The 23,245-nt window shown below is 55.0% G+C and overlaps 8 protein-coding genes across 8 annotated transcripts; 3 read left to right on the plus strand and 5 right to left on the minus strand.

The window, feature by feature from the left end:
* Positions 1–208: 208 nt before the first annotated feature.
* Positions 209–1,858, minus strand: M409DRAFT_21340 (uncharacterized protein; the record flags this gene model as incomplete). Its single annotated transcript, XM_033805811.1, has 2 exons — positions 209–901; positions 965–1,858. 2 exons carry the CDS (start codon positions 1,856–1,858, stop codon positions 209–211), a joined length of 1,587 nt encoding a protein of 528 aa, XP_033669480.1.
* Positions 1,859–3,439: 1,581 nt separating this feature from the next.
* Positions 3,440–5,211, minus strand: M409DRAFT_65502 (uncharacterized protein; the record flags this gene model as incomplete). The annotated part of the gene is made up of 4 exons (XM_033816538.1): positions 3,440–3,457; positions 3,519–3,551; positions 3,723–4,814; positions 4,870–5,211. 4 exons carry the CDS (start codon positions 5,209–5,211, stop codon positions 3,440–3,442), a joined length of 1,485 nt encoding a protein of 494 aa, XP_033669481.1.
* Positions 5,212–5,521: 310 nt separating this feature from the next.
* Positions 5,522–7,333, plus strand: M409DRAFT_21342 (uncharacterized protein; the record flags this gene model as incomplete). The annotated part of the gene is made up of 1 exon (XM_033805812.1): positions 5,522–7,333. The coding sequence occupies one exon, from the start codon at positions 5,522–5,524 to the stop codon at positions 7,331–7,333; it is 1,812 nt and encodes a 603-aa protein (XP_033669482.1).
* Positions 7,334–8,533: 1,200 nt separating this feature from the next.
* M409DRAFT_21343 (uncharacterized protein) lies at positions 8,534–12,435 on the plus strand (the record flags this gene model as incomplete). Its single annotated transcript, XM_033805813.1, has 3 exons — positions 8,534–9,091; positions 9,144–9,235; positions 9,291–12,435. The coding sequence occupies 3 exons, from the start codon at positions 8,534–8,536 to the stop codon at positions 12,433–12,435; spliced, it is 3,795 nt and encodes a 1,264-aa protein (XP_033669483.1).
* A 1,994-nt stretch (positions 12,436–14,429) lies between these two features.
* On the plus strand, positions 14,430–14,765 carry M409DRAFT_21344 (uncharacterized protein; the record flags this gene model as incomplete). The annotated part of the gene is made up of 1 exon (XM_033805814.1): positions 14,430–14,765. The coding sequence occupies one exon, from the start codon at positions 14,430–14,432 to the stop codon at positions 14,763–14,765; it is 336 nt and encodes a 111-aa protein (XP_033669484.1).
* Positions 14,766–14,802: 37 nt separating this feature from the next.
* M409DRAFT_65504 (glycoside hydrolase family 28 protein) lies at positions 14,803–16,277 on the minus strand (the record flags this gene model as incomplete). Its single annotated transcript, XM_033816539.1, has 4 exons — positions 14,803–15,255; positions 15,317–15,873; positions 15,930–15,983; positions 16,016–16,277. 4 exons carry the CDS (start codon positions 16,275–16,277, stop codon positions 14,803–14,805), a joined length of 1,326 nt encoding a protein of 441 aa, XP_033669485.1.
* A 366-nt stretch (positions 16,278–16,643) lies between these two features.
* On the minus strand, positions 16,644–18,201 carry M409DRAFT_65505 (uncharacterized protein; the record flags this gene model as incomplete). The annotated part of the gene is made up of 3 exons (XM_033816540.1): positions 16,644–16,879; positions 16,939–18,039; positions 18,186–18,201. 3 exons carry the CDS (start codon positions 18,199–18,201, stop codon positions 16,644–16,646), a joined length of 1,353 nt encoding a protein of 450 aa, XP_033669486.1.
* A 670-nt stretch (positions 18,202–18,871) lies between these two features.
* Positions 18,872–23,195, minus strand: M409DRAFT_65506 (uncharacterized protein; the record flags this gene model as incomplete). The annotated part of the gene is made up of 8 exons (XM_033816541.1): positions 18,872–19,007; positions 19,061–20,469; positions 20,517–21,768; positions 21,828–21,986; positions 22,036–22,134; positions 22,187–22,433; positions 22,483–23,088; positions 23,147–23,195. 8 exons carry the CDS (start codon positions 23,193–23,195, stop codon positions 18,872–18,874), a joined length of 3,957 nt encoding a protein of 1,318 aa, XP_033669487.1.
* Positions 23,196–23,245: the final 50 nt, after the last annotated feature.

Genomic DNA, 23,245 nt, shown 5'->3' on the forward strand with positions numbered 1-23,245 from the left:
TCCCCGGCAGTAGGAGGAGTAGGTCTTCTGTATCGCTTCATTCAGCCATCGTCCAAGCATTTCGAGCAGATCACCTTCCAAACATCCAAGCCAGCGTGCATGCATACATGCATCCCATACACCCACGCAACAGATCAGTACTCGACATGCAAGCCTCACCAGCACAACCACCAAAAATCATCATGCCAAAAGCGATACCCACCCTCGCTCAATACCCCCCCTCCCCCTCAACAACAACACTACTCGGCGGCAACAGTCCCCCCTCCTCCCCAGGCCAACTCCCCTCCGTCATCAAACTCGGCGTCGGCGTCTGCATCTCCGCATCCTGATTCCCAAACAACCCTCCACCGCCATGCGTCCCCATATCCAACGGCAGGAACTCGAACGCCCCACTTTGCACATCGAAAGGATGCTGATGATGATGAAGGGAATGATGATGTTTCGCTTCTTGCGCTTGCTGATGATGATGCTGATGGAACTGCGCCTCCCACTCCGGCGGCGTCTGCGGCGCACTCGTCGGCAGCAGCATCTCGTACGCCGCCCCGCCGCCAATCTGCCCTGGTCCTGGGCCAGCGAACCCGAAATACGGACTCGTGGGCGTGACGACGCCACTCCCCGGCGGACTCGCGCTGCGACTCCAACCCTCGAATCTCGCCCTGCGTTCGCGCTCGCGCTGGCGCGCACGGGTGGCGTCTCGGGTTGCGCGGCCGCCTTTTGCACCGGAGGTTTGGCGGTTCAGGGCCGGGGCAGAGCGCCGGGTGTCCGGTTTGCGTTTGGGGTCTTTGCGGTAGCGGGTGGTGGAGATGACGCCGGAGCGGAGGGCGTCCGGGGTGAGGCGCCAGAGGGAGCCTTTCTTGGGAAGGTGGGTGTTGGAGTTGTTGTGGGGGACTCGTTGGAAGGCCTGTGGGTGGGGAATGGGTTAGTAGGTTTTTTGAGGGGAGCGGGGATAGGGGTGGCTTCTTACGGCGTTCATGGACAAGTTGTGCCGCACGCTGTTCTGCCAGCCTCGATTCTTGGGATCTTTGGCTTTCTGACTGTGTTGCTGGACCCAGTCATATAGCTCCCGCAGCGATAGCGTGTGTTCAGGAGCCTTTTTCAAACATGAATAGAGCAGCTGCGCATAGCACGGATCGGCAGGGTCGGCGGAGACCTCGCGATCGTCGAGGTCTTCGCCTGCGAAGAGGTCGTCGTGCGCGGAGGGGTGGAGATGATGAGCGGGAGGAATACTCATGTCATGTTTGAAGTCTTCGTGGTGGTGCTGGGCGATGGGCGACTCGTGGTCGATGAAAGGTCCGCCGAAGTGCATGGCATGCTGGGCGTCGATAGGGTGTGAGGTTGGCGGTAGGTGTATGCCCAAGCCTTCTCGTCCTTGCATGCCAAAGGTAAGCGGCGGTTGGTCGTAATGATGTGGTTGCTGGTGATGATGAGGCTCGGCCATCCACGGCGCTGGGTGGAAAGGGGATTGCTCGTAAGCCATCAGGGGCGCATTGTTAACGACCGGCCAAGTCTGAAAAGGGTGCGAAGCGCCGTTTGGGTGGTTCAGTGACGATGACAACGAGCTGTTGGTAGCGGTCGTTGATGCTGGGTCGGGGTGGTCTTGAAATTGGTTCATAGCTCCAAACTGGGCAGGCATGTTGTCGTCAACTCCCATGAGTCCGAATCCAATGTTGTCGGAAGATGTTGTAGGGTCCAGGCCACCCTGCGAGTACGAACGAAGGAATTCGGCCCATTCCTGGTCATGCGAGGTCGAACCATGGCGTTGATCGGCTCGTGGTGGCTCTGTGACACAATCACCCCTCGTCGCCGCTGTCATTGCTTCGTGATCCAGTTGCGGCCAGGAAGTCTCGTGGACTTCCATGGTGGCGAAGGCGGCGGTTTTGATCGGCAAACGTCGCAGTGAATAGCGCAGAGAGAATGATAGACGGTGTAAGGAGCAGTAATGAGAGCAGCGGCCCGTTGCGGTGCAGGTTGGCCAGCGGTTATGAGCACCAAGCTACTGCAGGCGAAGGGGCGGAGCGGTGTGGTACGGTGTGAAGGGCTTCAGGCCGGTTTAACAATGCTCAAGGGCACGTGTCTGGCGACCAAGAACGCTGAGATATGTGGTAGGAAAGTAGGGCGAGGGGGAGACAAGAGTCAAAGGAAATGGGGCAAAGCCTACAGTGCAGGTTTATTTGAGAAACGTCCCTGTCACAGCTCGCGCGTGCAGCCAAAGAGGCCATGGTCGCGGCGGCACCCTTTGCTTTGGTGATGCTGCGGACAGCGCATGCCCGCACTCACATGGCGTTATTCTCGGCCGCCTCGCACGTCGGCGCGGCCTGGCGGGCCATTGTGAGCCAGTCTGCACACAAACACCTACTGACGATGTCGCCCTGACGGCGGGCAGAGAGGCTTTGTCAGACCGGCGTCGGCAGAGATGGGCATCCTGGCCATGCGGCATATGCGGGAGCACGCCCCATCAAGCACCCGTGCTGGAAGGCAACCGGCAGCCGCATGCACAACTTGCTGCTGGTGAGGTCACTGTCCTGGTCACACCCAGCAGGCGCAATGAGCAGCCAGAGAGTGGCGCCGCGATACGCGGTTGGCACATATTGCACGGGGTCGGTCCGCGAGGCTAGCGGCCAGGTGCAGTCTGCCTAGGCTGACCACCGCAGAGCCCAATAGATGTGCAGCGCTGTGCGGTCCTGCCACTGTCGACCGCGATCCCCAATCGAGCTGCCTAGGGTGTAAGGCTTTCTAGAATGAGGTTCGCACGGGCACGGGCAGCTCAACCGGGAATCTTCATTAAAAGCTTTGTCATGCATCGCTCGGATCTCTTGGCAGGCACAGCGCAGCAGCAGGAGTTTGCGTTTGTCTGTTTCGTGGTGTGGGTGCTGTCCGTCGCAGTCGGTTTGCCAGGGCGGTTCGATCATTCGCGCCCGTCGCCTGGAGGTCATATTCGATTCGAAAGCGTTGGCGAGATGTGATGCGAGGGGACGGTGGATGAGAGTCTGGTCCTCGCGCGCCACAGCATGTGGCTATCCGTTATGCAGTTAGGTGTGTAGCCGTCTTAGGCCTGCGGCACCCCTGCGCGCGATCTGTCGCACCCACAGAACGTTTCAGATTGGATAACCATTGTCAATTCTCTACTGACTGCGGTAAAGAGAGACACAACAGGTGTACGCCCGAGACACCGCAGAGTTGACAGTCTGCTGTGCACGGCGGTGCCCGCATTGTGTGTTGCTTTGTGGAAGCTGTCAACGTGAAATGCTAGGCACGAATGCAGGCTTGGCGCAAGGTACAACAGCTGTCGTTCATTTCCTGGTTGCTTGAAGTTTTGCTTAGGGTGAGCATTTGCGTAACTTGATTCGTCCTAAAGTCAAGCTGGCGACACAGGTCTGCTTTGGCCTCGAATGACAGCGGTCGTGCAAGAAGTGGACGTGGCTGAGGCGCACAGTACGTCCTACTTCCGGTAGTAGATCTGCATTGTGTGATTAGTGGAGTGCTTTTGGTGTCGACAGTTGTTCGTCTAAGCCACCTACCTTCTTAAATTGGAAGTGAAGTTGGAGAATGCCCTGTGAACTCGTCAGTCCCATGGCAGTCTTGCCCGCAGTGGCACTAACATGCCCAGTTGCACATTGCTCTCGCAGACCTCTCACTTGAGGCACGTCAGACGAAGTCGCCGTCTATGCTACAACATCGCCGTTCGCGCAGCAGCCAGTGAGATTAAAGGAAAATGGACATACCTTGTCGAAGCTGCTTTTGAACCCTCGTTCTCGCTTGGCGCTATAGTCCCACTCCTTGTCGACAATACGGAATGCAATGTCTTCGTATGGTGCGCCTGCTGTGAACCGAATCAAGCATGTGTCGTCTTCACCAGCTGGAGCTAGTGTCTGACCCCGCCTTCGGCCATTCTCCCGTTCGATCTTGTACGTCGGCGCCTTGGTCTTGTCCACCAGCTCCGGGTAGAAGACGTTGAACCTGTATCCCTGGACCACCTTAGGAGGGGGGTTGTCGTGATCGTAATGTGTCTGGTTGTACTTGTTCCATTCGTAACCCAGCAGCACTCGATTGAAGTACTTGGGCTTTCGCGGGCGGTAGAGCTTATCCCATTGAGCCTTGTTCATGGTGACGACCTCTTCTTCCTGCGTGAAGAGCTCTTCATTCTCACCAAGGCCTCGCGCAACCTCACGATCAAAGGCAGCATCCCTGGCCTGGCTCGCATCGCCGACTTCGGTTCGCGATCGCTTGGCTGCCGGTTCTTGGCCAGAGCTACCGGGCCTCTTCCGATTGGGCACAAAACCCAACTTGAGCACCTTTTTCCTGTCGTCGACGACACTTTGGGCAAACTCTTTGTCGGTCATGGACTCAAGAGCCTTGTCTTCCTGTCGCAAACGAAGCAACGGCTCTGGATCGAGCGGGTGTCTGTCGTCCGGGTGGGCGCCGTGGTGCCGATCGCCCGAAGATGTCACACCAGACGCATTGGGATCATTCTGAAGATGTGCTTCAAGACGAGCCTTCATGGCATCAGCTTCCGCCGCTTGCTGTTTGCGCAAACCGCCCACTCGAGCCTCCAGAATGGATTGGGATACTTTGCGTAGTTTCGCTCTCGCCTTGTAACTGAGCAAACTCTTGAGCAAATGCTCCCAGTAGTCCGTGTCGATTGGCTCGTTGGAGGCCAATTTGGATCGGATTTGCTTCTCGAGCTTCTCCAGTTCTTCCAGACTCTTGGGGCTGAGAAGTTTGTCCAGATCTGAGGCTACTGAGCCCACAACTCGCGCGGTTGGTTGAGCACCGTCTGTAGATTTCCGGCGGTCTTTGCAGATGGTTTTCATCATCTGATGGGCTGTCAGTCTGAGCGAATGAGCTGGGGCGCAAGGAGAACAAACTCACATTCCAGTAGTCTTGATTGCTTCTGCTCGATTCCAGCGTGATGTACGTGTCAATGCCCTTCTCCAATTCCGCTAACTGCGTGTCATCCAGCCCCTCAAACACGCCTTGGGGATCCTCCATATCCAAATCATCCAACCCGACTTCATCGTCCAGGCGATTGCGGTCCGGATCAATGACAAGCAGAGTGACGGCAAGCCAATCCACCGGCTGAGCCCTTCCACCTTTTACTCGGATCGCGGCCTTCTTCTTGGCCTGCTGTAGCACAAAGCGATCTTCATCAGCCACCCAGGCGTCTTCTGCAGCATCGGCGGACCGCTTGCTGGGGACCGTAGAGCGTGACATGTCGGCGGTGGGCTGTGTCGTGTGCTGTGTAACGGTGTGACCGGGGAGCCGTGACTATTCTCCGGTCATCGCAAGTCGGTGGGCAGTGTAGGAGAGAGGTGAGTCGAGGGTGCTGGACGCAAACAATCTGCTGCTGAAGCTGTGAAGTCGCAAAGTCGAGCTCGGTTGGACAGCCGAGCCCTAAAACGCTAGTAACTAGCGGCGGCTGCTCCCGGGACAACTTTAGGCAGGCGAGACAGCCGGGACAACTCCCCGTCGCCACACTTCAGCTCGCGGCTGAACTTCATCATGTTCATCGACAGCAGCAGCAATGGTGGAGACGATCTCGTGGAGGGCGCTGGAGCTCGGTGAAGAGGGTCTGCCTCAACTTCTGGCGAAAACGAGACTCAACAAAAGCGGGTACGAGATTCAGCTCACGGATCTGAGCAGGATATGGGGCGAGGAACTGGGAAAGGAGGATATCGTGAAAAGGGCAGGCGATGAGGGCTGCAGCATAGACCCGAGCGAGGACGACCAGTATGACATCCTGCTTGAGAAGATCGAAGGTGCATTGAGAGGCGACAAAGGCACTACTCTCAGTCTCAGTTCCCAACAACGTGGCGATGTTCTGCAACTGGACTTATCCGCTCCTCTACCGGGTTCCCTGCCCACATTTGTGTGGAGCATCAGACTTGCACGCCTTCCAGATTCAGCCGTTGGACTCGAACTCGTGACGCCGCTCGTTGCCCAAGCAGCCCGGTTACGTGATCAGATGCAGCTGCTGATCGGAGAGTTGAGCTCGAAAGACCATGTGATTGGCAAAATCACAGACCGATTGGAGGCATCTGGCAACGATCTGACGGCCGTGTTTCCTGGGGCTTCTGGCATCAAGCTTTCTCGCAAGAAGTCGCAGCGCGGACAGCTGGCCGGACATGTCAAGGGGCTGGCAGATTTTGATGAGCATACCTGGAGAGCCTCACTGAAGCAGAACGATGGTACAATAGACTTGAGTTCTGAAGTTCTCAATAGTGTATTGGACCACTTGCCAGTCGCAAAGAGTCCAATACCGGTGGCCGAGTGGTGGAGAGATCTTGCAAACTCTGGAGCGAGGGCGCAACAGCTGCAGTCCAAGAGCGACAGCTTATACCCAAGCCAGAACAGCGTAAGACAAACAAGACAACAACAAGTCGAAAACACGAATGGGCAGCCCTTGATTTCAACGGAGCAGAGCTTGGGGGAAGATGAGTTTCGGCGTCAAGTCACACCTCCAAAGCTGAAGAAGGCCCATCCGCAACCAGACGACGGAGATGCCGAGACTGATACTACTGCAGACGAAGCTCCCAAATCACAGCAGCCAGACGAGGTGGACGACGAGGAGACAGATGATGATGACCTTGACGCCGTTCCCAGCAAAGCATCTTCCTCGCAGACAAAAGGACGGTCGCAGCAGCAAGATGAAAAGCCACACTCTAATGATACTTCATACGCTGCTCCTCGCAAGCTTGGTGTACTGGGTGGTAAGAAGTCGAAGAGCCCTCAGCCTCAACCTCAGCCCGAACCAGAAGCAGATACCGAAGACGAAGAAGAAGTGTCAGCGCCCGCACCTACACCCAAGACCAAGGGCAAGCTGGGCGCTTTTGGTGTTAAGAAGGCTGCAAGCCCACAAACAACACCGGAGCAGGAGCCTGAGCCAGTACAGGATTCGCCACCAAAGAAAAGAGCTAGACTCGGCGCATTTGGCGGATCATCAAAGAAAGCTGCAACCTCAGAAGAAGCAACGGATGTAGAGAAGCATGACACAAAACCAAAGTCGAAACTGGGGACACTTGGCGGAAGAGGCAAAAATTCAACAGACACAGCGCCTACGGTTTCCCATGATCACGAAGCCGAACCGCCTCCATCACCCGCAAAGAGGAAACTTGGCACACTGGGAGGAAAGGGTGGCAGCAAAAGTGAAGAGTCAGGACAAGTCAAGACCGAGCTAGAGACCGCGAGGCAATCACGTGCGCCCGAGAGGAAGGAGGAGCAGGAGGAACATGTGAGGGAGGATTCTCAGGAGAGGGCGGATAAGAAGCGGGAGAGGCTGAAGAGGGAGCTGGAGGAGAAGGCCAAGGCGCCCGTGAAGAAGAAGAGGAAGTTCTGAGATGGCGAAGTTGATGATGAGGAATGATGAGAGGAGGGAGACATAGCTTACTGAATCTTGAAATGGCTTTTACCGGCATGGTTGACAGGTGGGTTGCGGATGAAGTGCCAATTCCTTGCAGACTTTGACGAAGGAGAAGTTGCGAGGTCACTCCCGGAACAGCCCTTTTCTCAGCCTAAGCGCATGTTACTTATCGGCAGCCCTGTGGTGCTGCAAATGCTAAAGATCCAAGGGCAAGCAAGAGATACCAGAGAACTTGAACCTTACCGCCGCCGCCGCCGCCGCCATCCCGCTACTATGACTATTTCCCCATCATGAGCTCCGGACTCGGACGCAGGCTGCTCGTCTCGCCATCTCGCCGAGACTAGATGACACAACACCCTCGCACATGAAGAAGATGAGTCCAAGCTCCTGCCATCTCGAGCTCGATCCTGGCGCTCCATCTTCCCCTTTGTCTCTACGGCCTTAGGGATCTTCGGGATGCCATATCTCTTTGTGTAGCGGAGATGTACCATGGCGCGAGGTATGTGAAAGCATCCAGCAAAGCACATGCAGCAGTTGACTTCTCGTGGGGGTAGGTGGATGACTGGAACCCTCCCCGGCGTGTCCTCCCTTTCTCAGCGTCCCTTTTCCTGTCGCGGGTGTTTGTGAAACAGCTAGATTGAAATGGTATGTGACAGCACTGTCCGACATCATGGTCCACTCACTGAAGTTTCCCGTTCAGAAGCGATGTGATCCCGCCTGGTCCGGTGGTCTCCTCCAAATCGAGGGAATGTTGACACCAGAATCCTCCGTTTGCCTCAACCGCCCTCCGTTTGCGACTTCATCTCTCGTCCGGCAGAATCTCCGTCCTTCCAGCTAGACTCCAACTCCCCATGTCTCAGACATTCACCACGAGCGAAAGTGTCGCCAAGAGCCGAAACATCACCTCCGCACCACCTCCCCCATCGCCGATGCCGTTTCCCGCTCACCAGATGCGCTCCGCCCCTCGATCGCATGCAAGCACCCTCCTCGTGGCTGCCACACTTCGCATCTGAGCTCGCGCCGCCGTCTTCAACGTCACTTCCAGGACTCGACATTTCCGACCGCGTACCACCGAACCACCGCTCGCACCGCGCATTCCCATTTATTCCGCCGATACTAGCATCTGCATCTTCTTGATTTGCTGGCTCCTTTTTGCATGCTCTTTGGTCGCCTGCCATGTGTCGGTGGGTGCAACATCACTATGGCGCATGTCGGCACCAGGATACATTCCTCGAGGCGTTTTGCCCCGATTCGACGGCAGTGACCACCTCGCCACCAGACAAGAAGGCGCGCAGGAACACACTTGCGCCTGGCTCATTCTGGACTCCAGATGAAGGCGAAAGACCAACCGGCGGCGATCGCGCTCGTGGACAGGCAGGCTCGTCTGGATCCGCTGGCGCTTCCTCCTCGACTTCTCGACCTCCTCCCTCAACCAGCAACAAGAGATCATCCAAACATCGCAACGTCCTGTCGAAGACATTTCCAGAGCACAGCTTTACACCCATTCCAGAAGAGACGGCAGAAGATATCGCATCCCTTGAACAGCAGCGACAGAATCGGCGGCAACCAAAGCCGCCATCTCCTCGTCGATTTTCCGAGCAAGCACAAACGGACATGGCTGGACTCGCTCCATTCGGAAAGTCGACATTCAGGCACTTGATGGGCGGAGCTGGCTCCTCGCAGCTTGCCACTCCTGTCACCACGGCCAAGCATCATAATGGACCCCAAGAAATGGTGAGTACCGCTCCCTGTGTTTGGGCAGGTCCAGTACTGACAGTCCTTCTAGACACCAGACTTGAATCAGCAGGGTGGCTCCCTTCGCATCAGGCAGTCTGGCATCAGAGATCGGTCTGATGAGAGCTATGATCTGCCTCACAGGTCAGTGTTCGCTTTCCTTTGCTGTTACCTTATCGTCACTAACCTCCGTGAACAGCAATGAAATTCTGCAGCACATCACCCAGTCTTGTGGCGGCGACTTCACTCCCTCTCGCATCGGCACGGATCCTCTTCGTGAATCCTCATGTGGCAGTGATGTACAGCAGTTCGCCACCCACGACGCCGCTTCCAACCCTCGGGACAGCATTGATGCTATCGAGCGTGATCTGGATTTGATGAAGACAGAGATTACCACGCTCCGTGTTGGAGAATCAAAACAGCCTCCCTCGATGGAAGAGTTCCCACAGCTTCCAAGCCTTCGCTCCAAGATCCCTGTCCCGCAGGCAGAGGCACCACCAGAAGAGCCGGTATACCACTCGAGAGCTGCTGCTTTGCAGGCTAGACACGAGAGACAAGAGAAGGAAAAGCGTGAGAGGCTCGCCAGGGAGAAGTTGGAGCGGGAAAGGGCTTCGCCGGAGCGTCCTCCAGGGGCCGAGCAATTTCCTGGCTTGGGCACTCCATCGTCGACATCTTCTCAGCGGACAGCACTCTCGTCTGCGGGAAGTCGGGGCGGACGCAAGACTTCGTGGGCTACGATTGCCTCTTCTGGCATGAAGGCAGCGGTTGAAAATAATGCCCCTGGCAAGCGCAGCAGCATCGGTAGTGCCGGTGTTTCGACTGTGTCGGCTTCGAGGACTTCTCGTGGTAGCATCAGCAGCTTCAACAGCCCACAGCCGGTCAAGGCCGTCCCGAATGCTGGTGCTGATCCGCAACTGACTTCGAGTGAGGTTGGTGATAGCAGTGTCATCATCTCGCCACAGAAGTCTCGCATCAACACACCATCGGTGGGGACTGTGAAGCCTTCGCAGTCGACGTGCACTCTGGGCAAGCAGTCTCCTCGATTCGCCCAACCAACTCAGGCCACCACTCGGCGTGTCGACGAGACTCTGCGCAAAGATTCCACAACGTCGAAGGCTTCTCCAGAAGGCTCGCCAACCAAGTCGACTCGCACACTTACTCAGAGCCCGAAGAAGCGGGCAGCTCTTCCCTCGAACTGGACCTTGTCGCCAGACTCGTCGCCGTCCAAGCAGTCATTCGTCACCACCCTCGGCTCGATCCATAGCTCGCCTTCTCGCTCTCGCGATGCACCTTCCAGTCCAGAAACGAAGGCTCCGTCGCCAGCACACTCCAAGGCCGACAGCCCGGAGCAAGGATTGCGCAAGAAGACCAGTTCATACATGTCGCCAACCAAGGCCACCGCTCAGCGCACGATTGAGACGCTCGGCCAGGAGACCATCAAGCAAAGTCCTCCACGACTGTCGAAAGCCGCTGCCAAGATCGACACCAATGTTTCTCCGGCCACTGCCATCATGTCGCCAATGGAGAATACACCTCCTTTGGTTGCTCCACTGTCTGGAAGTACTCTTAGATCGGGATCGCCGGTCGGCTTTGAGCAGCTCAACATCACTGAGCGTGTGATGCAGCAATTGAGGACCGGAAGGCCCCCGCCATTGGCAGACGTACCAGACATGACTCCGGCGGGGACTGCTACTCGCACGGCTTCCAGCTCGACTGCAAGTGTCTTCAATTCTCCAATCGCGAAGTCTGGTAGATCGAGTCGTCGGGCCACCGTTGGCTCTCCTATCGCGGAGATGGTGGCAGCCAAGGCCAGAGAAGCTGGCTTTCCTCAGGTGGCAAACACCACCGTCAAACGTCGGGGATCGCATGGCCACCTGTTGACTCCAATTGTTAAGAGACTTGGAAAGGAAGGTCTTCTCAGATTTCAGGAAGGACCCCTAGCTTCGGTGCCAGAACAAGCCCTTCAGTCTGACCTGTTGGCGATGGATCGCAGCAACCTGCCGCCGAGTCTGCCAACGATGCCAATGGCTGTCGAGCCAGGAGGTCGCGTAGTTGCACCCACTGTCTTGCCTCCTCATATGGTGAGAGAGATGTCGCAGGCTGCCGCTCACAACCCTTTTTGGAATTTGGCCAACGCAGCCCTGACTGCTGCTGGAATTCGACCGCCAAATCCTACGACTGGTTTCCTGAGAGCGACCGCCGAGGAGTTCAAGCCAATGGGGCAGCTGCAGAATGTCGGACAGCAGAATGTCGGAAAGCAGGATGTCGAACAGCAGAATGTCGGACAGCAGAATGTCGGACAGCAGAATGTCGGACAGCAGAATGTCGGACAGCTCAATGTTGGACAGCAGATTGACCCCTTGCAACGGCAAGACATGCTCGGCTATCACTCAAAACGGGACTGGGACAACCTGGACCCGGCAATGAAGGAGACTATCCGCATGTCCCGCCAAGTAAATATCCCTGGAGGAAGGATGGCGCCTGTTCGTCGTCCTCACGATATTTCGCACGAAGTCTTACACGGCACCTCTCATTCGGCCTATCTGTCGCCGGGGCCAGTGGTGAATAATCCGTCTGTGCCTGGACCACAGGACTGGCTGCCAACGAGGCTCCATCAGGCTGCTGGTATGAATCAGGCAGCTGTTGTACCTCTCCCGCCCAGCCCCACCATTCCATCGAACGAGAACAAGAACGTCTTCATCGGGAAGCCGACGCCGGATCCGTACGTTGTCGAAACTGGAGCCGTGTTGAAACCCGAGCTGAATCAAGCCACCAACTCCATCCAGTGGTTCAAAGAGGCCGCCGATGGTAGCAAGGAGATCATCCACTTTGGTCGAGCAGCAGCTCCAGATGCTGGCACACCAGAGATCTCCCCAACTTCCAATGATACCTCACCGCCGAAATTCTTCACGCCATCACCAGGTAGCGCTCGTCGCTGGCGTATCGGCTCCCTCCACGACAACAAGTATGGCTGGAAGGGCGGCGACGGTCTAGAGATCAGCTTCAGGGGCAGCGGCTCCAACGCCGAGCGAGATCCCAACCCACCCTCCGATGTCAACTTCGGCAACAACCAAGATGTCCGTGGTCCGAACTTCAACAACGGCGCTCGCTTCATCGGCGGCGAGAAGAACGACGGATCAGACTCTCCTCCTCTTGCGCCGAGATCTCGTGAGCAATGGGCCAAGCTCATGGGGTATGAGAGGGTTCCTTGCCGCACGCTGAAGTTCGAGGCTCGTGAGGCGGTTCCTAGGCCGCCGCTGTGGCCGGGTGACAGGTATGGGCCTTTTGGGTTCTGCAAGCCTTGCTATCCTATGGATGTTCCTGGACAACGATTCACGGCTTGAGGTTGCAGATGCGGTGGTCTCTGGTTCGGTGACGACCGGTTTCGAAGAGGAACGAACGATGATGTCGTGTGATGGGGCTTCGGCGATGGGTGTGGGGTGGGATGGCTATTGATGACTTGCTTTTTCTTTTGGTGGTGGTGGCGGTGTTAGACGGGCTTGCTGCCTCGTCGCGGTCTGATCGTTTGATGAGGGAGGAGATGGGCTTCTTCTTGCTGCTGCTTAATAGCTATGGCGATAGCTTACGTATCGATGATGATGATTTGTGCTTGTGGGATGCCGCTCGTTCGCTTCAGGTGTCGAAGTGGAGACCTCATCGTCGCTGGTGTTGTTGCTTGGGTCGGCAGAGGAGGAGGTGGAGACATGGCAGGATGGTGATGTCTTTGCAATGGATGTCTTGTCGTCGCTATCTCCGCCATTCGGTCGATCGTAGAGACGTGGAGGAGAACGTGTTGGCTGTTCAACATCGCAACTCTTGACTTGTTGTGCTGATGTCTTCGCAGGTGAGCACCCTTCGCATGATTACGCTCCAGGTTTGCTGAACCCTCTTTAGTGGTATCGATCGGTCAAGATGAAGGTGTCTTGTCACGGTCGGCAGCGTTGCTTGCTCAGCGAGGAGCTCGATGATGAGCTTGAGGATGTCGGTGAGGTTTTTTCGTTGCAGTCCGCCGCTGATGGTGATCGAACGCTGATGATGTTTTCATCGTACAGGCTCTGCACGATGGTCTCTGGGCGGCGAGGTGATGGTGATGGCGCTCACCAGCTTCAGCTCCAGGCACGCTGAGATCTTTGGCGTCTTGACATGCGAGGTGTCCCACTGCGCGAACCTATCATCTGGTTGACGCTTCTCTCCCATCTATGGACCTGCGGAGCTCTGGGAGGTTGTGACTTTGACGTCGATGAAAGTCGCTCGGTCCTTGGAGCTGGACGCTCGAAGGTGAGAAGGTGGCTCGTCGCTGGATGGCCGGCTGGCTGTTCGTTGGTAGCACTCATAACCTCAATGTGGATGGCCTGCGCAGCTGTTCTGCATTTGGAAGAACGATACCAGGCTCCACTGGTGACAGCGCTGTAGTGCATGTTGCGGTCGACTAGTTTCTCATCGCACGAGTCGTCGAACAGGCCGGTTGGGGTCTCAAAGCTGCGGCGGCCTTTTAGTGGCAACCATGCATGTAGCCTAACGGCGTCACAGATGGTGGAGATGGGTACCAGCGCTTTGTCGTCGATGACTGTTGATGCTGTGCTTGGTGAAGAGTTGCCAGCAACGTTGGAGGCTGGGTGTCGATGGTGATGGATGAGTGAATGAAGGAGGAGTTCAGAAGCGGAAGTCGACGCCGAGATATGAGCTTTAGCGCTCTTGCAACGCTTGGACATCACCCCGAGCGCAGGGAGATGAGAGGGGTCTATGGAACAGGAGGGCTATAAAGGATAAAAGAACTGCAAGGTGAGAAAGATCCACTAAATGAAGAGTTGTCTAAGATGAAGAGATCTCCAAGAGAAGAGGACTCTTCACGGGATGACTATCTACGCTCTGCGCTTCTCTAGTTGTGGCTTTACTACACGATAACCTTCACATAATTGGAGCACGCTGCGCCCAGTCGTCGGTTAGTTGAAGCACAAGTCACGGCCGCGGTGGAGTGTCTCTGGGGACATCTTCCATGAAGGTTCTGGCTGATAGATGCGATGACTGCTGTCTTGCGGGCTGAATGGCTTCTCTTATACAGTCAGGAACAATGATTCAGGAGATGGCATTTCCACGGACTTGCCGCCTGTCCGTGACATGGTAAGACCCGCTGACACTTGAAATAATACACTCTCTGTCTCCAGATGTCTCTGGAATGCCGTGGTGATGTGAGTATCACTGTAGCGTCCGCCTTTGTGTTCTTCTACACGTGTCAAGACATGTTTGGCCTCAGCTTCACTTCCTTTCAACTCGCCTACATAAGATCCACCATACAATCAAATACACCGACACCACAGAGAACCTCACTTCCACCAACATGACACCCTCAACTCCATCTCTCGCGGAGCAGCTCCCCGCCTGGGCCATCCTCGTCAACATCATCGCTCTCGTCCTCTGCTTCTTCTGCGGAGACTTCGTCGCGGCAGCAATGATGACCTACCACTACGAGCTCCGCACAGGCCAGCCGATGCAAGGCGATCCTACCTACTTACGGCGCTGTCTCTCCAGGGCGGTCAACTGGTCAGTGACGGCTTTGCTCTGGGTTTTGGGCATGGGAGCGCGGAGAGAATACGCTGCGGTGGGGTTTGCGCTGGGGCTTTTCCTCTCCTTGACGACGTCTGGGTTCATGAGAATTGCGAGGATGTTTGCATGAGGTTGGCCATTCTATGACAACTGGTCATTGAGCAGAGCTAATCATCTTGAACAGGCTTACAAGTCACACCCTGCAACAAGCTCTCGTCGACATTCCCGCACTCGAACAAATTCCTCGTCCCATCCGGCGCCACGACGTCGATATCCTCCACCTCGATCCCACTGCACACCTCCGGGCTGCTACAAACCACATACCCGCTCACGGGCTCATAATTCACGCTCGTCGACCCCTTCAAGCCAGCGATCTTCACGCCCTCGATCGACAACTTCGAAGGATACTCGTTGCAGAGAGTGAAGTTGTTCTGGCCATAGCACTGCGTGATTTCGATCGCGTAGTCGACATTTGAGATGGCCATGTCGGTGTAGCTGATATTCGAGACGCGTCCAGTGCCACCGCCTCCTTGGAGATCACCCGAGAGAGCGGCGGCGCTGCCTGGCCAGACTTTGATGCGAGTCATGTCAGAGGCGTTGAACATGGTTATGTTTGTCACCTGGAAGAGACGTCAGCAAGAAGCATGCGTAATGAAGGGAGAAGAGAAGGAGCAACAATACCAGCACATTCTCAACAATATCCGTCTCACCAGCATACTGCCCCAAACTTCCCACACTAATCCCATGGCTCCCATTGCAATGCAAGTTCTGCACAAGAATCTCCGTGCTATTCGGCTTGAAACTCACACAGTCATCCCCGTTATTGATCACCGAATCCTGAATGACGATGTTCGAACTCCGGTACGTATCCCAGCCATCCGTGTTCTTCGCCGTATTGGAGCTCTGGCTATACCCACTCACATCAATGCCAGAGAAAACCACATCTGTCGAATTGGCGGTAAGACTATACCACTGCGGCGAGTATCTCCAGCAGAGATTGGAGATGCTTCCGCTGTGCAAATCAATGACGCCGACAAGGATCGGCCGGAGAATGTAGATGTCCTCAGCATACAGATCGTACCAGACCTGCCCGTTGCCGTCGAGCATCCCGCCGCCGTAGACATTTACATCGGTGCCGCCGAGTTGGAAGAAGGTTGTGGCGTTTTGGAAGGTCTGGTTGAAAGCGTGGGATTGCCAGTAGGCTGTGTCGTTGGTTAATTGGATGTAGGCTTGGATGTCTTCAATCAATTGGTCAGTGTGATTATCAGTCGAAGAGCATGGATGGTCGACTTACCGATATCAATGTGCTTCAAGAACTGTAGATTCAACGCTGTTCCAATATCGCCCCCTGCGGAAAGACGACATGTCCACCATCGTTACACTCCCGCAACGCTTCGAGGATGTATTTCGAATCGTCTGTCTTCAGATCATCATGGCTGTGAACGTAGCAAGTCTTGTGGCGAGGCGGCGAGGACGGCAGGGGATTCCAAGGCTCGTTGGGCTTGAACGTGAGGCTGGGGCGATGGCTTGGTCGCCTTGATATGTGCTTTGGTAGTCCCGAGAGATATTCTTCGTACGCCGTCCATGTTGCCGATGCCGCTAGACATTGCAGAAGGGCTGCGATGGAGCTTTTGAGCTGCATGTTACTTCAAAACTGTGGATCGACGTTCTGTCAGGGACGGAAAGGGCAAGATATAGTACCGGTGGCAACGAGGATGATATATACCGGCAATTAGCCTGGAACATCTCCCTCCGCACTTCAATGTATAGCGTGCATGCAATGCATGTACTCCGCATGGGGTCGAAAGCAGATCTCCTTCTCAACGAAGGTTAGTGCTGGAAGGAATGGATATTCTTGGCAGCGATTGGTGGATGAATGTCCAGGGTATGGGAATGCTCGGCATAGCTTGGTCCTGACCTTAGGACTTGCATCTATACGACGTATATTGAGAAGAGTGCTGGAGGTTTGTGAGCTGGGCTCACCGATATCGTACACGTTGAGTAGAAACTACTCGTCTCGGCCTTCAGCACCAGGTTTCCTCTTTCCATTCAGATTTCGTTCTCTCAGCTTCGTTTGTTGGCGTATCCGTCTCCTCCTTGCCCATGCGAGAGGACCGAATCTTTCTACTCTCGTCGACATGAGCAGTACTGTGGTCAGCATGACTGGTGTCGCTATGTACCAGAAGTACACATCCGAATGGTCGTTTACGATTGGCATTGGGTCGAAGTTCATGCCGAAGTAGCCTGTATCCCGTTCAGCCTTGATTCACAATACTGTAGTTGAATGTAGGATCAGCACTTACCAGTCAAGAATGTCAGCGGCAAGAAGAAACTTGACACGAGCGTCAGCTTGCGAACACTCTCATTCTGGCTTGCTGCGATGGAGTTGAAGATGAGCGTGGTGAGGTGCTCAGCCGAACGGATCGCCATTGACGTGGAGTTTGACAGACCAGCAGCGTGATCTCGCACATCCTGCAGGTACACTTGAGCCATACGCGAGATTTGGACGCTGGTCGGTATTTGGTTGGGGATGAGGCTCCCACCAGGTGCTGTTCCGTCTTGGGCTCGGAAGTTCAAGACGGCGCGGTGATCAATGAGAGCTCTTATGAGGCTCTCCACGGCTATTGTGTGCTCTTTGAGCAGGGTCAGTCCTGAGCGGAGAATATGGAGGCGTTTCGACTGATTGATCTTCGGTGTGGAGAGGACCGCCAGTTCGAGGTTGTCGAAGGCATCGCCGACAGCTTTACCAATGGGTAAGGAGAGGTCCACCACTGCGTCAATGACGGCCTGAAGGAGCATCGATGGGTCATTGCTAGACCTGACGACAGTCGAGGGTGATTGCAATCGAGCCAAGATCGGGCTGAGCACTTCCGACCCACCATTCTCGAAAATGGTGATGAGGGTGTTGTCGTCTGTCAGAAACATCGAGACTTGCTCGACTGACATACCAAAGTGCCCTGGGGATAGCAGTCGCCACTTGTGGTTGCCATGACGTTTCCGCAGAATGTTCTCTGGATCCTCGGTCGCGCGAGGATCGTCGTCCTCAAGGTGCACAAGCCTGGCCATGTTCATCTCCAGGAAGCAATGGTTCTGGTACCAGTCGACCTTGGTAGGGGATCGTGTATCCATAACATCCTCAATCGCCAAGGGATGCAGGTTGTACGTGCTTCCTAGACTCCGAATGACATGCCAATTCACGCCGTTGACGTAAATCCATCGGCAGGCTGCCCATGAAGGCTTTGGCTCATCCCTGACGAAAGTGGCCAATGCCGATACCTTCACGTCTCGCTCTATCATCTGGTCGCGGGAGTAGTCGATCACCTTGATGTCGCTGTCCGCCTGCGGTAATTGGTTGAGCCGGTCCCATTTGGGATTGCTCACATTGGGATCTATGCCAGGTTCCGCTCCCACACCCGTCATGAACTTGAATCTCCTCGCGCTTGTGTAAAGGTTTCGTGTGCCGGGTAAAGGCGGTTTTGATGCCTGAGACTTAGTACAGCATGAAGGCCGAGGCGACTGGGTATGAGCCAGTAGCCTGTGTGGATGGTACTGAGGGGTCGAGGCATGGTGCCTTCGAGGATGCGAACTGCTTTTCTGCTGGCAAGGTGAAGCTATCGAGGCTGTCTGAGGTTTTGTTCTGGGTGGGCCGCTGGGGATCAAGTTCGTCCAGCGAAGCAGTGAGTCTGCTGTCCTCCGAGATGCCATGTCACAGATAGAGCTGTTAGCTGCAAGGTGCGTAGGCGATCAGACGGCAGATATGAGGGCAGGACTTCAACAGAAACCGCTCAGCGAATTTTTTCTGCCATCAATGACAGGAGTGAGGTCAATGGAAATTGTGGCGTATCCATTCGGCTTCGGCGCACTTCTCGGACGGAGAATGGGTTCCGAAGGAGAAATGACCCTCGCGGGCTGAATGATATAGTCAAAGGGGCGAGACAGGATAATGCGCTGTACACTATGGCTCTGGCCGTCACAGCTAGCACTCGGTGGTCTGTCTTGATGTTTGTATTCTTTATCAGTGGCTGGAAAGCTAGGAGCTGAAGGGCCGGACATGACGTGAGGTCGTTTGTTGACATATATCCCATACCGCCCTGAGTATATTGAGTCCTGCTATTAATAGGGCAGCAGCGACAACTTTCGCGCCTGGACGTGTCTTTCAAGAACAACAAACATCATCGAAACTGAAGAATAGATCACACGGCCATAGAGTACCACAGAAGTACGTCAGGTCGTTGTCTATTGAGCTGCCTCAGCAGCGACCGACCAAGCATGCACACTGCCGCTGGGAAGGAAAGAAGAATGCTTTACGCCACCATTAATCGCGACATCAGCAGACTCTAATGTTTTCGAGCCCCAACCTCCGCCTCCTGGTCTATCGAATATGTTAGCTGAGGTTCGCTCGATGCAGAAAGGGCCTGGACTTACGTGTGAATGAGGATCCTCTCCCCAGGCTGGACGTTCAACTCCATTTTGCCGCCGATGTTGATCACCCGCTCACTTCCATCGAGCTCCTTTTTGACGAAGAGATTGAGGCCTGCCTGTCCTCGTGATCCGCCAGCCATACCGTACGGACGAATGACTCTCCGCTCGCTGAGCATCGATACTGAGAGCGGGATGCGAAACTCAATCTCACGAAGCACACCATCGCCGCCTCTGTACAATCCTTCGCCGCCAGAGCCCTTGCGAATGGAGAACTGCCGCAGAACGATGGGGTATCGAAGCTCGTAAACTTCTGGGTCGGTGATTCTGGTGTTCGTCATGTGGACATGCACACCAGATGTGCCATGCCATCCATTTCCTGCTCCGGATCCGCCACAGATGGTCTCGCCGACACCGAACCCTGGAATTTCTTTGCCGGAAGCGTCAAGTCCTCCAGTACCAAACGAGATGATGTTACAGCAGCCTTGTGACGCTGCGCAGGCGTCGAAAGCTCCCAGGACGACATCTGTTATCCTTTGCGAGGTGATGGGATTTCCGGCGCAGACAGCCGCGTGCTCGGACGGATTCAGAAGCGTACGCTCTGGAATAATGACCTTGATTGGAGCGAGGCACCCTTGGTTCAGAGGAATATCCTGGTTGATCAATGCTCGAAGAGAGTAGATGATCGCCGAATGCGCGATCGCCTTCGGTGCATTCAGGCAATTGAAGGTCTCGCGGCCTGTGCCTGAGAAGTCAAAAGTGCTGTCTCCCGTAGCTGGATCTATCGTCACCTTCAGACAGATTTCAGTGCCGTCATCCATAAAGTCAGAGAATGTCAATGGCCTGCCATTTCTCTCTTTGCCGACCTGCATCAGATACCGCCGCACGGCAACCTCGGCATTCGACTTGATGGCATCCATGTAGAAGTGGACTATCGGCAGACTGTACTCTTCGACTAGCGAGTTGATCAACTGTGCTCCTTTCTGGTTTGCAGCAATCGCTGCTTTCAGATCCGACACGTTGTCTTTGTATGTCCTGGTGCCGCTGCATGCTGGGCACGATGCCGGCTTGTCGTAGAGGAACTCACGAACAACAGCCTCGTCGAATTGGCCTTCCGAGACGATCTTGAAGCCCATGGTCATGGCACCCTCTTCGTACAGCATTCGGCTATCTGATGGCATGGAGCCTGGATGGATACCGCCTATCTCTGCGTGGTGACCTCTAGAGGCTACGTAGAAGATAATCTTGTCGCCTGCGTCGTCAAATACCGGAGTTATGATGGTGATGTCTGGCAGATGGGTGCCGCCTGCTAGAGGGTGATTGGTACAGATGTGATCTCCCGGCTTGAGCTGTCCGCGAAGTTCCTCGTGCTGGTAACGGACAGCGTACTCCATTGACCCTAAATGCACAGGGACCTAGCGAAAGGTTAGAACGCTACAAATATGCACTTCGAGACACTCACATGCGGCGCATTAGCTACGAGCTTGCCGTCCGGTGAAAATACCGCACACGAGAAGTCAAGCCGTTCCTTGATGTTGGTGGAGACCGACGTCTTCTGGAACATCCGACCCATCTGCTCTGCGATTGCCATGAAGCGGTATCCGAACACTGATAGACGAATTGGATCCACAACGTCTGCCGAGAGTGTCTTCTTCGCCTTCGCTGGGATGTCTAAGATAATGTGCCTGGAGAGGATCGTCGCAGTTGCTTCGGGCTCCACGAGAAGCGTCTGGGTGCTGTCGATAATTATTGCCGGTCCTGCAATTGCGTGCCCAGGCTCTAGATGTTCAAGCTTGAAGACTGGTGTATCGACGGTGCCTGTAGACGCAAATGTGACCGGACTTCTGCTGCTTTCTTGACCCGCGAGCACTGGCTTCTTGACGATCGTCCGAAGCTCTGCATGAGGATCCTCAGCTGGCAGTGACAGCGACCCACCGATGCCTCGGACTCGAATGTCCTCAATGAGGACCTTGCGTTCTGGGAAAGTGAAGCTGAACTCCCTCTTGTGCTCAGCATAGAATGCAGACAAAAAGTCACCGTCTTCAGGCTCCAACACCATGAGCGTGTTGTCGGTGCCTTGATATCGAAGATTGAGGTACACTTCGTACCGGATGTGATCTGCCGGAACGCCGTCATCTGCAAGGGCATCGACCACTTTGACTTTCAGCGCAGCAGCTCTTTTGCGAATCTGAGCTTGAGTTGTCGCATCGAAGACTCCTGAGGCCGGCTCTTGGGCTTCTTGGACAAGGTCGGCCAAGGCCATACCGTACGCTGAAAGGATGGACGAGTACCTATGTATGATGACGGTCCGGATCGAGAGCGACGACGCTATCGCACATGCGTGCTGTCCTCCAGCTCCACCAAAGGAAGCTAAATGGTGCGTCGACGTATCGAAACCTCGAGCCTCTGTGAGCAGTCGAATAGGTTTCGCCATTGCTTCGTTGGCCACCTCGATGAAACCTAATGCGATTTCTTCGGGAGTCTTGCTCTGTCCTGTCTCGGCATTTATTTTGTCAGTCATCTCTTGGAACTTAGTTCTGGTCACTTCGACGTCCAGCGCCTCATTCTCATTGGGCCCGAAGATCTTGGGGAATGAATCGGGCAATAGGCGGCCTAGGAACAGATTTGCGTCTGTTGTGGTCAATGGACCTCCTTTGCGGTAGCAGGCAGGTCCTGGATGGGCGCCAGCGCTTTCTGGACCAACGGCGAACAGCCTAGGAGCATATGTCAGCGTCTTGAATGGGTATGAATGTCCGCTTGGAAGCCTTGGTACCCGTTCTTCCAATTGAGGATGCTACCACCTCCAGCGGCGACAGTGTTGATGTCGAGCTGAGGAGCCATGACAGTAACTCCAGCTATCACGTTCTCGAATGTGTGCTCGAGCTTGCCATCGAAACGTGAGACGTCAGTACTCGTACCACCCATGTCAAAACTTTCGATGTCAGTCAAGTCGCCAATTGTTCTATGGAGGACAATCTCACCCGATGATGGGAGTCCTCCGCTTCTCGTCAAAAGAAGTTCTGGCGTGGCCAACAACTCCACCAGCTGGGCCGGATAGAATGGCTCGAAGACCAGAGAACCTACGACAAGTCCGTCAGATTGGCAATGCTACTTTCTAGTCCAAACACTTACTTGTCGAAGTTGACGAGCCCTCCGTCACTCTGCATAAACTCGCAGCGAACTTTGTCACTGCTCATGCGATCCTTGAAGCCATCGCGAAAGCCTTCGATGTATCGCTTGATCACTGGAGTCAAGTATGCATCTGCGGTAGCGCTTGTACCTCTGGAAGTCAACTTGATCATTGGGAGAAGCTGGCTTGACAGAGAGATTTGAGTAAAGCCAATCTCTCGGGCAACCTCCTCAATGGCCAGCTCGTGCTCTGGAAACGCGGTCAGTTAAAAGCAAGATATGGATCAGCGATGGCAAACCTTGAAAGGTGTATGAGTGCACCAGACACACCGCAATGCTTCGGTAGCCATTATCGAACAAGCGTTGCAAGTCTCTCCGGACTTGCTCTCGATCAAGTCTCTGCAACACTCGCACCACCTCACCCGAAACACCTTTGCACAGGTTCGAATCAGTCTCCAGCTGGCGCTGTAAACCCTCGAAGTCGGTCTCTGGGTTTTGTTGATAAGCCTCAATGGTCACCCGTTCATCAATTTCCACAACATCTTCGTAGAGCACATCCGGCCGCACGATGTTCAGATCAAAAAGCTTCGGCCTCGACTGCGTGCCTATCCGTAGTGCATCACCGAAACCCTTCGTGATCAACAATGCCACCCGCTCGCCTTTCCTCTCGAGCAAAGCGTTCGTTGCCACGGTAGTGCCCATCCGCACGCTCACTTCAGAGAAGCCGCTGACATCGAGCTTCTGATTGCGAGGAAATGCTTGCCCGGTTGCCTGTTCCAAGATACGTCGAATCCCTTCGATGGGAGCATCTTCATAATTGTCAGGATCTTGTGAGAGGAGTTTTACGACGATGTCTTCTTGGCCTGAGACGATTCCTAGGCAGTCGGTGAAGGTGCCTCCGCGATCTGGTCAAAGTAAGTACATGCCCGCTTTCGTCCCTTTTCAGTCAGCTTTTTAGCTCACCTATTGCTACCTTGATCTTCAAGCCGTTTGGCTGTTCTATGCTGCCCATGATTGCGTTCAGTCTATCGGAAATCAAGGAGCGGGCGTACTGGCTTGCTC

This window comes from Zasmidium cellare (genome assembly GCF_010093935.1).
Source record: "Zasmidium cellare ATCC 36951 unplaced genomic scaffold M409scaffold_12, whole genome shotgun sequence".
Taxonomy (NCBI): domain Eukaryota; kingdom Fungi; phylum Ascomycota; class Dothideomycetes; order Mycosphaerellales; family Mycosphaerellaceae; genus Zasmidium; species Zasmidium cellare.